This window comes from Drosophila suzukii, chromosome X, assembly GCF_043229965.1.
Source record: "Drosophila suzukii chromosome X, CBGP_Dsuzu_IsoJpt1.0, whole genome shotgun sequence".
NCBI classification, from domain to species: domain Eukaryota; kingdom Metazoa; phylum Arthropoda; class Insecta; order Diptera; family Drosophilidae; genus Drosophila; species Drosophila suzukii.
Window position 1 is genome coordinate 13,323,289 of NC_092084.1, and position 14,756 is coordinate 13,338,044.

The 14,756-nt window shown below is 41.3% G+C and overlaps 2 protein-coding genes across 2 annotated transcripts; one reads left to right on the forward strand and one right to left on the reverse strand.

Moving 5' to 3' along the window:
• Positions 1-925: 925 nt before the first annotated feature.
• On the forward strand, positions 926-4,063 carry LOC108019028 (uncharacterized). Its single transcript, XM_017086642.4, has 2 exons — positions 926-1,153; positions 2,645-4,063. Exon 2 carries the CDS (start codon positions 2,701-2,703, stop codon positions 3,889-3,891), a length of 1,191 nt encoding a protein of 396 aa, XP_016942131.2. The 5' UTR covers positions 926-1,153; positions 2,645-2,700; the 3' UTR covers positions 3,892-4,063.
• Positions 4,064-8,395: 4,332 nt separating this feature from the next.
• LOC108018851 (uncharacterized) lies at positions 8,396-9,454 on the reverse strand. The gene has a single exon (XM_017086440.3). It carries the CDS (start codon positions 9,390-9,392, stop codon positions 8,604-8,606), a length of 789 nt encoding a protein of 262 aa, XP_016941929.2. The 5' UTR covers positions 9,393-9,454; the 3' UTR covers positions 8,396-8,603.
• Positions 9,455-14,756: the final 5,302 nt, after the last annotated feature.

Sequence of the window (14,756 nt, forward strand, 5' to 3'; positions counted from 1 at the left end):
CATTAATATAATATATGCTGATCGTAAACGGGGCATTTGTCAAACATTATGCGATGGAAATCCGAACTTGACAAATGCCAAGTGAAATGGGATGAGCTGTGAGATGGAATGCAAAGCATTCGATTTCAATATCAACCCGTTCACTCCGGGGGGCGGGACGAGTTGACATTGCAGGGGTAGTGGAAGCGGTAGTGGTACTGGGTTTTCAAGTTCAGTCCAAGGGAATGTCCTCCCGAAATCCCATAGAAATTCCTTGACAAAAGGGGAGAGAGAGAGAGCCATCTCACCTTCAATATTGAAAGGTGCTGGCCAAAAGGTGGTTGTTCAATCGGTACACAGAAAACAAATTAGGGTTTTTTTTAATGTATGCATGTTACATGGTGTGCGAACCAAATTATAACTGATTTTATAAAAAGTTGGCATTGAAAAGATAAAAATACTTAATACTTTGCTAAAGATCTATTAGATCTAAATAGGTATTTTAAAAATACCCACGAAAAAAGGCAAATATAAAATGTTTAGATTAAAGATTAAGGAATCCCTATAGGGACATACCATATAGGATATTACCATATTTATATAGACTAACTTTATTTTTAACGATTGGAATTAAAGATTTATATTTGGAATAGAAGTTGCATAGAAAATGTAAGCATGGAATAATACTTAGATGAAATAGTCCCTTATAAGTACTATATGCATTCCATATTCACCGATATGGAATCTATTATATATATAAATTGAATACAGATTTTATAGAGATTTACAGTTGGGATAATCAGTGGAAAGGTTCTTAAGTCTGGAATAAGTGGAATGGGATTTCTTTCAGTGATCTGAGAGAGGTAACCCTCCAGAGAGCGGGAGTTGATCGGCGAGGTGAGCACGCAACGTTGCGTGCGAGGGGAGAATCAGTCACTTTTCGTCTGCTGCAACGACAGGACGTGTCTTTCCGTTTTCCCTGCAATCGCGAGCAGGAGTGTTTTTCAAAATTACAATTTTGATTTGTCTCGTTACGCCTTCATTTTTTTTGACCGTGCAAAAGAAACCGAAATTTATATACTTTTTTGATTGTGAAACGAAGCAACTGCCCACATTTTGGATAAACAGAAAAGAACGCGATATTATTCGCAAGCCAAAAAATACAAATAAAAAGGTAAAGATAAGTGAAGTGCCTGAAATATGGAATACAAGAACATGTGCGCATATTTTTCGTCTAAATGTGCATTAAAAATGCATTAAAGGAGAAGTGTCTGGGAAGCGGGGTTTAATTAAAAGCACCCCATAAAAATCGCACGAAAATGTATAAATTTGTGCGCGTGCGATTTTGGGTTATGTGAGTTGGGCTTTTCGTTTTGGGTTTGGGCTATGGGTTAATGGGTTTTCGAACTCGGGGTTCTCGGCCAAGTGCTCGAGTGCTCTTCAGACCAAAACGAGAGCGGCGGCTGCAAAATGCGCAAAAATGCTAGCACGCATCCTATCCGAAAACCTTTTCACTCCTCCGGATCCCCCTCATCGGCACATCCACTTGAGTGGCCGGAGATCGACACCACTGGAGGATGGGGCAGAGGAATAGGAGGAGCGGAGGACGGAGGACGGAGGACCGAGGACCGAGGACCAGAGTGTGCCGGCACCACCATTTTGCATCGACTCACACGGGGAAAAATATAGCCTTGTTAGATGGGGTTTGAGTTTTCTAAATTAGGGTTATACAATTTACTTTGTACTGGGATTGTTTTTGGGATATTTGATTATAGTAAAATGTACTTTTAAATTATAATATATATATATTATAATAATAATAAAGTTAGTTCATTGCCATTTCTCTACATAATTGGTTAGTATTAATATATAAAATATGTAGTATATAGTAGAATATTGAAAGTATTTTAAGGTTGGTGCCTTATATTTATATTTTTACCTTTACAAATGTTTCCGTTCTATATAGCTTAACTGCTATACTTATAAATTATATAGTTTTTTAAATCTGTAAAAAGTTGAATATATCTTTATTAGTATTCCAATTTATAGGAGGATAAAAATCTAATATATCATATGGGATAGTACACTCTATTCGAATTTGAATTTATAGGAGATTGAAATCTAATATATATTATATAGGGAAGTATATTTTCTTAGGAATTGAATATATCATATAGGGAAGTATATTTCTTGGGACTTAAGTTTATAAAAAACCCTAAAAGATGGCAAATAATCGCCCATATTTAAGGCTAATTTGGTTGATATTTTCTTCCTGTGTTCGAGGCACAACCTTGGGCCAAATCGCAGCTGGAGGGCAGGGCAGGGCGATGAGAAAGCGAACCAGGGACCAAGAGACCCAGAACTTCGGATTCGCAAAGCTTTAGCGCGCTTTTCCATTGTTTCTCGGCTCTTTGTGCCTGCTCAATTGTTCGCAAGGACAAGCGGAACCAGAAACTCCTTGCGAAAATCAGGAGGCTGCCGTTCAGCTGTGCAAATCAAATCCTTGCCGAAATCCCAAGGAAACCCCTGCGAAACGAGTTTCGCTACAAGTTAGTCGGGTTTTCGCTCCTTTTATTTATTTTTTTTTGCGTACTTCACATTCCCCCCTAATAAGTTTTGCAAATAGACAATCGCTAACTAGCCCTATCTTTTTGCCACTTTCCAGATATCTTGATAAATCCTGATATATCACCCAAGGAGCGGCAGACGGCAGCTGGCAAGATGCTCAAGTGGGCTGTCAACCAGCCGCGAAACTCGTATTTGGCCAAGGAGCTGGTTCTGGGAATGGGAACGGCATCGGGATCGGAGACAGGATCGCTGGAGCCAAGGCCGGACCATGTGGTGGGCTCCAGCTACAGCGAGTTCCACGCCCTGCGCGGCAAGCTCAAGAGGAAGTCGCTCTCGCTGGTCCTGGGCCAGGGCAAGGAGAACCAGCTGACCTCCACGCCACTCCCGGCCAGCTCCCTGACCCTCAGCACCCGCACGCCCGTGCTGAAGGACCTCAGCAACATCCTGGCGACACCGCCATCGGTAGGAGGAGGATTAGGAGGAGCCACAGGAGCAGTGCCCTCGACAGCTGCAGCTCCCCTCAAGTTCGCCTGCACCCTGCCCACCTTCGAGGCGGAGTACTCGCCCAATGCCACCGTCATCCCGGGTTCCCTGATCGCCCTGCGCGGCGTGGGCATCCCGGACAGCTACTTCGAGAAGCCACGCTACCTGGAGCAGAAGGATCTGCCCCATCCCGCTCCCCCTGCCGCTGGACAGACCACACTCAGCTCCAGCCAGATGGGCGACGTCACCCTGGAGCGCATGATCGATGCCATCCTGGAGAGCAACCGCAAAGTGCTGCCCAATGCCAGGCAGCCGCATCTCCGCCAGCCCAGGCAGCATCTCCGCCAGCGGCACAGGCAGCAGGTGCTCCGGAGCAGCCACAGCCACGCCCAGGTCCCCTCGCCCACCTACCGCCCCGCCTTCGATCCGGCCAGCGATCTGTGCGAGTACTGGAAGTCGCCCTCGCGGAGGGACTCCCTGCCAGCCGATGGCTTCGAGGAGCGGGAGGTGTGCTCCCCTGTGCCAGTTGCCAATCCCGTCCAGTCGCAGGGCAAGAGGCACTCCCTGCAGCTGCGCAGGCAGCGGGTGGTGCGGCGCAAGCGCAAGATCACAACCAAGATCTCCTCCAGCGTCAGGCAGTCGGCGCAGAAGCTGCTGGCAGCGGCCAGGTCAGGATCCGGAGTGCCCAGCCACCGGAGCGCCCAGAAGAGGCGCCACATCAGCCCCGATAGTGGCCACAACTCCACCAGCGACTTCGAGGAGGAGCTGGTGGCCATGGGATCCTTCGGCGGACGGGCGGAGGCGGTCACCAAGAGGCGACTCAGTTTCTCCTACGCCGAGGATCTGTTCGTGGACAAGTGACCCAACTGGAGGCTCCTCCGCATGTTACTTTTTGACTTTTTGTTTGGTTACAACTAAATCATTTTTTTTGTGTGGCTAAAAGCGCAGAATTGCCTTGGAATTCGTATGTTAAAACAGATCCTATAATTGTCTAAGAATCCTTTTTTTTTGAGTAATAAAAAACTGATTTGAAAAACAAGTTTTGTAGTTTACCCTTTTAAAAATATATATATTTGATATCATGTATATATGGTCTACAAAAAGGTATAAAAGTATTATCGTATGAAATACCTTCCTGTCACACAAACAAAACTGTATCCTTGTTTGCGTTAGATAAGTACAACCATTAATTAGGGATAAACGGCCCCTTTTGGAATACGTCTTCGTGGGGATTACTTGGCAATATTTCAGCTATCCTTGAGGTAAAAAACTGGATTCTCACGGAGCCCAGTTCCGCGTTCCGCCCATGAATTCATCATCGTGACTGGGACATTGGCGAACGTCGACTTTTCAGTTCCAACTGGTTAATGGCAGGGTATATCCTGCATGCAGGATATGCCGGATAATGTATGGCGAGGGTGGTGGTAAATATGTTGCGGCATATACTGTGCGTCCTTTACACGGCACTTATCACGCACCTGTGCACCACCAAATGGCGAACCACCAACGACAAACGACAGGCTACAAAACGGTGGGCATTTGCATAAATTTGCATAGAATCGACCAAATTCTACGCTCGGCTTGTATCGAGTGCTTAGAGCCAGGATTCGAGGTCCTTGTTAACTGTACTACAGATCTACGAGTGCGAGCCACCGATCCATAACTGCACGGAGAAAAAACTATAAGAAATTATTCTGTTTATTTTAGAAATCAGTAAGAAACCGCTCTTTAATGATATAATATTCTAGAGAAGGCCGTTTTATACCTACAAAAATGATGGTTCTACAATTTCATAGAGTTTATTGAAATTAAAAAAGTTTTTTATAGGTTATAGTCGTATATTTGCAATCGTAGTAGCATATTTTTTCCAGTGCCCCTAAGAACTGTGACTCGGCGACTTACCGACCCATAACTAAGTTATGCCAGTTATATGTCAGCCGATCCTGAGTGGGAGGAGATACATAGTATATGGTTTTGATCCTGCACAGCCAGCTGGCAAATATGCGGAATACGGAATTGGAATAAGGAGCTATATCTTAAAATCATAGTCATATAGCCCACTCCAAATTATGAATAAAGATATAATAAGACTGATGATTTTTAAGCAGTTCAACATTATAAAGTTGTGAAAAAATTATTTTTTAAAAAATATATAGATAGTTTATATCATATAGATATAAAAATACATATCATACATATATATCATATAGGGATATAGGTATAAAAATATATTAATTATATTTTCTGATACTTTTAGAATTTTATTTCCGTTTATATGGTTTTTTTTGAAAATTTCTTAAGATCCTACAGATTGAATCCCGGCAATACCTTTTTTGTGCGTTGTTAGATGTCTATTACATAGTTTTATGGAAAATACCTTTGGACCATTGACCATTGTTTCGTCCCGTTCCTGTTTGTGATCCTTGTTCTCGTCTCTGTCGCAGATCGGATGCGATGCATTGATCCATTGTTGGGCTGCTGCCTCCGTTTTTCATTTTCTCTGCTCAATTGAGTTCAACCAGCTGCCCAAGAAACAGAATCCCATACCGAACTGAACTCAAGTTGAAGATGAATTGAGGGTGGAGGTGGAGGAGTACTCTGATTTGCCGCTCGTTCGCTCTCTTGCCAAATGTCACATAAGAACAGGATCGGGAATGGGATCGGGAATGGGATCGGGATCGGGAATGGGATCGGGATCGGGAATGGGATCGGGATCAGGATCTCGAGCAGGCGGAGGCGGAGGCGCAAAAACACCTTTTCGAAAAGTGCGCCAAAAGGGAATATGCGAGAATGCCGAGCACGAGTCAACGGCAAACACAAAAGGAGGAATGGGGAATGGGAATCGGGAGAAGGAGAATAAGGAGCAGGCCCGAGAAAAAGGACACAAAATCGCATCGTGGCATGCGTAGGCGGATGAGGGGGGCGGGGAGTCCTCGGGGACAGCTGTCGTCGCAAACAAATATGCACTGGAGAATATATGCCATTTTTTAGGATCGGTTCCGTATTTGAAGGTAAAACGTATCATTATACTACATAAAGAATAGAGCAAAGTTACAAAACAGATTTAATATAAAATTAATTTGTTATGTTTTTACTATTACTACTGGTGTTTTAATAATTTATATTGGTGATAATAATAAATTATGATATTATTTATTTTAACAAACTAAAGAAATCTAAAAGTATATTAAACATAGATATTAAACCAAAATTATCAGACCATAATATTGGAGAATACGTTTATTTTGGGATTTTCCAAAACAAGTTGTATTGGTTTGACCTCAAAAATTAAAACAAGGTGTTTGATGAGGTTTTACTCCTTCACAATTTTTAACTTAGTTTTTATTTTCACTTAAAGTCTCTCTTTACATTGTTTTTCAGTGCATACAGCGTTCAGCGGGGGAGATCTAAGGATCTAAGGAGCCAAGGATAAATGGAGGCAGGGAATATAAGTTGAAGGAGTTGCTCAAGTGCTGCCACATGTTGCCGTTGTAAATTGGACAACAATTGACGGCCTAATAGGGTTAAGTGCCGGAAATTACGCGAACCAAAAGTGGCAGAAGCTGCAAATTCCAGCGATCTATTTGGCACACTTGATAAAATAACTCTTGGAACTTAATATAAACTATATTAGTAGTATAGTATATCAAATATCTTACATAGGTAATATTTATGATATTTACAAAAACTAAGCGACCAAAGATAAGACTTTTAATTGTATATAGTTTTACCTTATATACGAGTATTGTTTTTTGTAATAATTTGTTCAGCAAATAATCGTATTTCTTAAGGAAACTAAATCCTTTATAAACACATCCGAGTTCTATACTCCGAACCCTCTGAGAAATTGTTCAATTCGCTTTGTTAATGAAATAAAATTATCTCTAATGGAGTGAAATCAAGAGATTTCCATCTCTGGAGAGTGCCCAAAACTGATAACGATCATTAGCGAAGCTGTGAGATGACAAGGTTCAAGATGCCGAGCGAACTCAATCAACGTCAGGGGAAGAGATATGGTATATGGTATATGGGATATAGGAAATAGGACATGCGACATCGGTGAGGGGAAATAAAACATAATGAATCGCAACTGTCAATAAATGGAGCACACTGGAGGGGAGGAGTCCTGGTTCTAATCCCATATGACGTGAGCAATAAGTAATAAGTGGAAGTGGCCCAAAAAACCAGACCAGATCAGGGGAGGATCGGCGAGGAAATTGCCAACTATTTGTATTTGTCAAAGGCTCTGATTTCACGGCAGCCAAGGAAAATTCAGATCCTCGACGATTAATCAATGTGACGTGAGTGCCTCTCTTTCCTTCTCGCTCGCTCTTTTCAGGACAACATCTTGAGTTGGTTTGCGCGCCAAACGAATGTCCTGGTTCGGCTTTTAAAAATTCCTCTTTGGGCTCGGATTTTTTAAGTCATCTTGGGGATACCAATTCAAACCCAAATACTCGCACTTTCGTCGAGGAATAGGGATGAGAGAGAGAGGTCAGGATCGGGATCAGCAGTCGGGGCACACCGCAGGATCAAACAATCCAATCGATTTGCATACCCCCGGCAGCCAAAGGGTTGTCCTCGATCTTCAGATCCAGATCTCCAGATTGCGATACCGATTGCTTATGTAAATGTTGTTTGCCCGACAAACTTTAGCTCTCGGCACAATGCCAAATGCAAACTAATAGATACATTTTTATCGCCGTCCAATCCGGGGGTAATTAAGCATCTTTACGGTCAGCCAAAAAGGATCAGGATCAAGAAGGTTGCGTATGAGGCTGGATGCTGCCGTGTATTCTCAAAGTAACGAAGGTATTGAAGGGAGGGGACTGGACTTTTGGTAAGCACTTAAGCCAATTTCAAGCGAAGTGAACTTTTGTGGCTTTGTTTACCATGAGGTTTAGATCCAACGCCTCGCGCCGGAATTTTAAATGCTCTATTATCTTTGGTGACCTTTGGAAATGTGTTATTATGTTTCGAGAACCGGTGACTAGACTTTAGCCCTTGTAAAATTATCCAGTATGAGAGCGTATCTGGAAAATATTTCAATACTTTTGAGTAAAACGTTTATAGAACACTATTGAACTCGAAAGTGTTGTGAAGAAATTAGTTATTAATTGTTATCATGGAACAAAAATATTAATTGAATACATTTATGATTAACAAATGTTAAGTACTAACTCTTCTCCACATTATCAAACTAATTAATAGTTCCAAAATATTTATAATATTTTAAAAACTATGTAGAAAGACGTAGTTATGGGGTTGAACCAAAAAAAAAAGAAGTCCTATCATCCAGTAATTATTAAATCATTTTACATGCATACGATCACCATTAAAAGTTTTGACCTAGGTACCTCCGCAATAGATGTTTACTTATTTCTAAGACTTATCTGAATCCTTTCTCCAATTTCAAATACATGTACGCCAAACAATGGGTTACAAAATAATTAAATATCACTTTATGAAATCAGTTCTGTGGCAGTTACATTATAAGAAATGGAAATAAATGTGTGTCTGTGGCAGTTACATTATAAGAAATGGAAATAAATGTGTGTCTGATCATCCGGATCCTAAGCCTTATGAGTGTACTGTGTCTGCTGATCATTGTCCAAGACTCGATTCAGTAGATTCTTTGCCAGGATGCGGAAACGTCGCCTTGAGCGATCGCTTAGTGATTGAACCGTGGACACCAGTCCCATCAGGTAAGTGTAGTCGGGATCGTTGGATTCCGCACGCTTTCGTAAGTCCAGAGGTTGACTGGGAATTGGCTCCTCAACCAGAGTAAAGTTCAGGTCCAAGTTGGGGTCCCACAGCCAGTTCTCGGAGCCCAAAAGCTTGGTGAGCTCCTCATCGATGTCCAGGCCGGCTTCCAGTTTGTCCACCACCTGGAAGAGAGTCTCCGGCTGCTCAAAGTGGAGACCACCCTCATCCAACGTGATATAGATCACCTGCTGGCGTCTGGGTTTCTTAACTGGCGGAACATAATTTTCCTTGGGCACTGAGAAGACGCCGCGCATGAACTCCATCTGTTTGAAGTAACGCCAGCGGCAATCTAAATGGTTGCGACGCATCTCGAAGCGATAGTTTCCCCGGAGTCCCTTCCAGAGGCGCTTGCACTCATCGACGCTGAAGCTCACGGCCTTGGCCACCGCCGGCCAATCCCGGAGCATTTGTAGACGGCGATCGCAAAAGTTGACGCGGGTGTCCCAAATCGCCGGACGACAGGCGATCTCTTTGAGGAGACGGCTTTTGTCCAACTTGGCAGGCAGAGCTTTGGGTAAGTATTTGGTAGACATCGCTGTTGACTTGGCGGGGTACAACGTGGGAAAGTAAGAATATGGGGCAGTCTCCATGTCCATCTCTACGGGCACGCCTGTTCGATATTTTCTGGAGTTGCCGGCTTTTTAAATCTAGGGCTATTTATCTTTAGAACTATTTTTAGTACTCATAGATTTCCCCATATGTTTTTGGCGTGCTGCTTTATTTTTGTTATCGATAGCTATTTGCCCCACAATGCTGCCCATAACAATCGAAATTGCATTTGATGCTGCCAAGAGGTACAGTATTCAAATTCAAATTATGTGTTTCAAATATGAATGACAGTTTGAAGGAGTAAATTAAACAGTTTAGCTTCTGTATAGAGTTATTTTTATAAATATGAGTATAATTGAATTGCATTAAATAAAAAGTAAAACAACCTATCATTCTAGCATTTGTAGAACAAATTGTGCATTGATTAAAGGTATGTAAGAAAAAAAACAATAAAAATAATATCCCACCTAAATGCATTCTAATCAGTATTACCCTTGTCCCACATAAAGAGTCCTCACTCCTTGAGAACCCAGAAGATATCTATTGTCCGCGCAACACGCAATGTTTGTCCACAAAAGATGGATCGTAAAATGTGTAAAAAGTTTCGTATTATTATATGTGCTTAATGAATTGTTTGTACCCTAAATCCATGTCGTAAAACACGGGAAATTTCTTGGGCCGTCCTGCCAGCGAATAAAAGTGCACTAAAAGTGCACTAAAAATGTTCGGATCAATTGTTTGCCTTCGACTTCAGGGATTTACCATTTACGATTTACCATCATTTACGAGCGGGATGGAAATTTTAATGATCGCACTTCAATCGTCGCCAGAGAGACTTTATCAAATTGCCATTAGAATCGGAAACCTTCGGGGCGTGTGGCAGCGGAAGAGAAAGGACTATTGTGATTAGCCCGTGATCGGCAACAGGATCGCATCCTAGCGGAGTCATAAAATTGCACCTTGGCATCGCGGCAGCGGCAGCTGATGATGCGGGCTTCCTTTCCTGCCCCAACCCACCTAATTTCCCATGTCATTGTCATTGTGCAGTCAATGGGACATGTGCGAAATCCCCATCCCCATCCCTATCCATATCCCTATCCTGAGTTATATATCGGCAAATCGGAAATTAGCGTATTCGCTGGCCAAATTAGCCGCTGATTATGCTGGTTGTCGGTGCTGGGATGCAAATAGATTGTCCTGCATCATGGGAGAGTCTAGTTTTTCAACCTGCCTCCGTGCAAATTATGGGGGTACGAATACGTCTCTACACTGCCCAAAACATGCCGCAAAAAATTGGGTTAGCCACAGATATGTAAATCATATTTATAGAGGCTAAGAAAAAAGCAAAGATATTTTTCAGAATTTAGTTTTATTAAATTCTTAAGACCCTCTGATATAAGCTTTATTTTTGTTTAACTGTCTGGATTAATTTTATAAAGTCAAGTATGTTGCCTTGAGAAAAATGGTGGTACAACTTAGCAACAACGTTTTATGAATATATAAAATAAATATTAAAACATGTTAAGGATGCCATAACTTAAAGAAAAAACCGTCAGTTAGTCAAAAATCAAGTAAGTTTTATGTTATTTTTGGTTCATAGTACTCTTCTAATTAAATTCCTGAAAAATGCTATAATAATGTTTTAAAAATGTTTTTCAAATGTGATTTTTAGTAAAATGAAATAATACTTAAGACCCTACTTTTTGAGCAGTGCAAGCGCTGAATATAAATGCGTTTCCTTGAAGGGGATCAAGTGTGTTTTGGAGTGTTTTCGGGTCTGTTATCCTGTGTTCTGTTGTCCCGAGGCACCTGTCTTCATTAGTTGGCCGTCATTTCCTCGATAAGCAATCAATAGAGCGAGGGAGACGGGTAGACTGCGCCAGAAAGAGACGGAGAATGGTCTCTTACAGGTGCAAATCCTTGTTGCTTGCTCCAATTTGTTTGAGTCGACTCCATTCGGCTTTTGCATATTGATGAGGCCCAATTTGTGGCTCCCAACTCACCTGCCGATGGATAACCGAAGAAAACCAACTGGAGAGTATAAAGTTGAAAGGCTTAGGTGACCACATGCTGGGCAGATCAAATTGGAAAGTATGGAAAAAAGAAAAACTCAAACAGTAGCCGGGAAAATGCGAAGGAAATGCTTTCTCCATTATCGACAGGTAGTTTCAAGTGAGTTCTATTAGTCCACTACGTTTAAAGATCGCATAGGTGGAATATACTAGGTGGAATATACTAATGTTTTTATATTATATCAATAGGTTTGAAGATACCAAACCAATATTTATATATACGAATTTATTTTATAAAGTGTGTTATGATTCAAAGTGGTAAATAAATATCGTCATTAAATTAAGCATTATACTTTAAGAACACACCTATCCTAAACTGTTACCATTTTTGTCTCCTAACGAGGTTCCATCATTTGGCCATTTGTTATCCTTGAAGGATCTTGCTCAGGACTCCCAGCTCTCCCTTCTCAGCTCTCTTTTCTCAGCTCTCGTTTCTCAACTATCGTTTCTCAGTTCTCATTGCTCAGTTCTGGTTCCAAGTCCTCCGCATACCTGACTCGACTGTTAATCCTGGCGCAGGATTCTTTCGCTGTCCTGTGTCGAATGCGAACCAGTTTTCCGCTTCGCTGCAACTGACGCATAAATTGCGGCACTTTCCCGACCCATTTGCCGGCGAGACAGGACGAAACAGGACTCCGTCGATTATACACTCAAAAAAAACCTGTAAATATTTCTAAGTTACAAATTTCGTTGGTTTATATCAACTGCTGTTCTATACTGTTTATGTGGCGGCAAAGAACATGCTTTTTTATATTATTTTGAATTTAAAAATTATTATACTTGAGGTATAATAACTTTTTTGGAAACTCAAATAAAATCCATGAAGTTCTCCTTCAATTTTTTACTGTGTGTGGTTTTCGGGTGATATTCCTTTTGCCAAGAAGTGCGTTGAGCTTCCCTATTCAAATAGTTTGAACTGGCAATGCGGCACGGTGATTTTTCATTTTCCCGGTTGAGTGATAAAGGAGGGGTTACTAAAGATAGGGAATGGGTTAGTTTGCCGGCCACATCGATCAGTTTTACGGCTATCCTCAGAGGTATAGCACCTGTTTTTCCCCCAGCCCGCGATTTTCCACAGCAGCAGCAGCAGGTGCCAATCGAATTTTTCCCCCAGCGATGATGACATTTACATATTACCATCTTGCGCGTGGCTCCAGGATAAAATATAAAAGAAAATAGGAGCAGCCTGCTGTTCCGCAGGGATCCCTACATCTATCTTGAAACCTATATCTTTACCGATTCCTGATCCCCGCATGACAATGCTAAGTGGAGGTCCCCACCTCCTCCTGTCGTCGACCCTCATCAAACGAGTCGATTTTATGTTTCCTTTCCAATTTTTCACGCTGCATTTTCCGCTGCTGCTGCTTCTGCTGACCAGCGGGAAACTCAGGCAAGGGTTGTAAATGTCCGAGTTTTCCCTTTCCCCCTTCCCTTTACTTTTTATTACCACTTCCTCAAGACATTTTCCGATGGCACGCGCTTTTGGTCAGTTGGTCAGCGATTGTTTTCAACCCTTTGACAATGGTGTTGTGACAACGGAAAATGGACAATGGAAAATGAAAAACGGCCAAAGGAAATGCAACTTGAGTCCTTGGACAATTGAGGACAAACCGCGATATGACAGCCCGCGAACGCCCAAAATTTCTGTTCAACTTGTTGATTGTTTATTTTAATCTCAATGAAATAAAAATATCAAGGTTAGGGAAATTTACTAATATCATTATAATATTATTTATATTTATATTTTGAGCATTCCATTCAGATTTTATTCAGTTTCTTGTTGATGCTTTTATAAAAAATGTACTTTTCTTATGCATAGACAGTTTTAAAAATAAATAAATTTAATAAAAAAGATTTCCCTAACCTTTTATTTTAATAAAAATTCCTGTTTAATCATACGATTTCGCTTAGGTCACGCTGAAGTAGAAATAGACCAAAAATTACTGTTGACTTTTAGGCAGCTGCTAAGTAAACCAAACCCATCTTTTCAGGTTCCCAAAAGTTCCCTTTCATATTTTCCAGAATCCCAATTTCCGCTGCACGGGCAATTAGTTAATTAAGCGAAACTTCAAGTGTCCCACTTGGAAATCTATATCACACGAGAATCGCTCCTTGTTGACATTTCTGCAGCATCATCCAGATAATTTGCATATTTAATTGAAGAATCCCATGAGCCCAGAAAAAAACTCAATTTTTTCTTAATAAAAACTACGAAAATGTCAATCCAAATTTTTGGAAGGCAAGGAAAAGAGACGAGGAGATGGAGAATCTCTGGATCTGGATGGTGACGAACGAGTGGAAACCCCGCGGCGGCCATCAAGGAAAAGGGTTAAATGCAAATTAAATCAGAGGTTCTACGAAAGAGAGCGAAAAAAACTGGGCGATCCGGGAACAGGACACACGGACTTGGACTCGATCCAACCCCCGAATCCCGAATCCTGAATCCTGTATCCCGAATTCCGAATCCCGGGCAGTTGTCAACCGCCGCTTGACAGATCTCCTCGCTTGAAACTGGATTTTTGGCATTGAGGTACATGGGGCCTCCTCAACAAATTAATTTACCTTCAACTTGATTTGGGACTACCCCTACCTTCCCAAAGGAACTTATATATGTGGGTTTTTAAGGTATGGTATCTGGGAATACGAGGTGGCCTCGATGAGAAAAGCTGAAATTCCATTTCTTATAGTTCGGGTATATATTTTGAAAGCCATGCATAAACATTTAAAAAAAAATTGGTCATTATTAATTAGTATACTTTATGCGTAGAGCTAAAGGGTTTGTTGGTTTCATTTTAAAATGAAAAAGGATATGTAAGATATCATAGGAATCATAACAACCTCTAAAACGATGTACAAGGTTCAGAATAATATTTATAACGTCATTTTAAAAGCATTGGGTTAGCTAACCTTAACACTATTTATGAGAATATTTTTTTTTAAGTAGGAACTACATCGTTATTTTTCTCTTCCTGCTCCTTAAAAGTCTAAAATAACCGTAGTTGCATTTATTTTACTACAATTTTTTATAGATTCTACATTTTTCTACATCTAATAATATTTTTTTCAGTGCACACCCTATGTGCAATGTTCTTTTTTTTAAAAATCAGCTTTCTTGAACCCACCAAGCTCTATAATTTCATTAATCACAACAAAAACAGCAACACGCAAGGGGGGGCCGCCCAGTGGAAAAGTATGGTCCCGAAAAACGAACCTAGAATCTCAAAACCCGAAAACCCTGGAATTCCGATCCGGATCCGTTGTAACGCCCATCGCGGCGCCGTGTCGATAATTTAGAAATTAAATGTAGTTCGCCCAACTGTGAACCGGGGAAAGGGAATG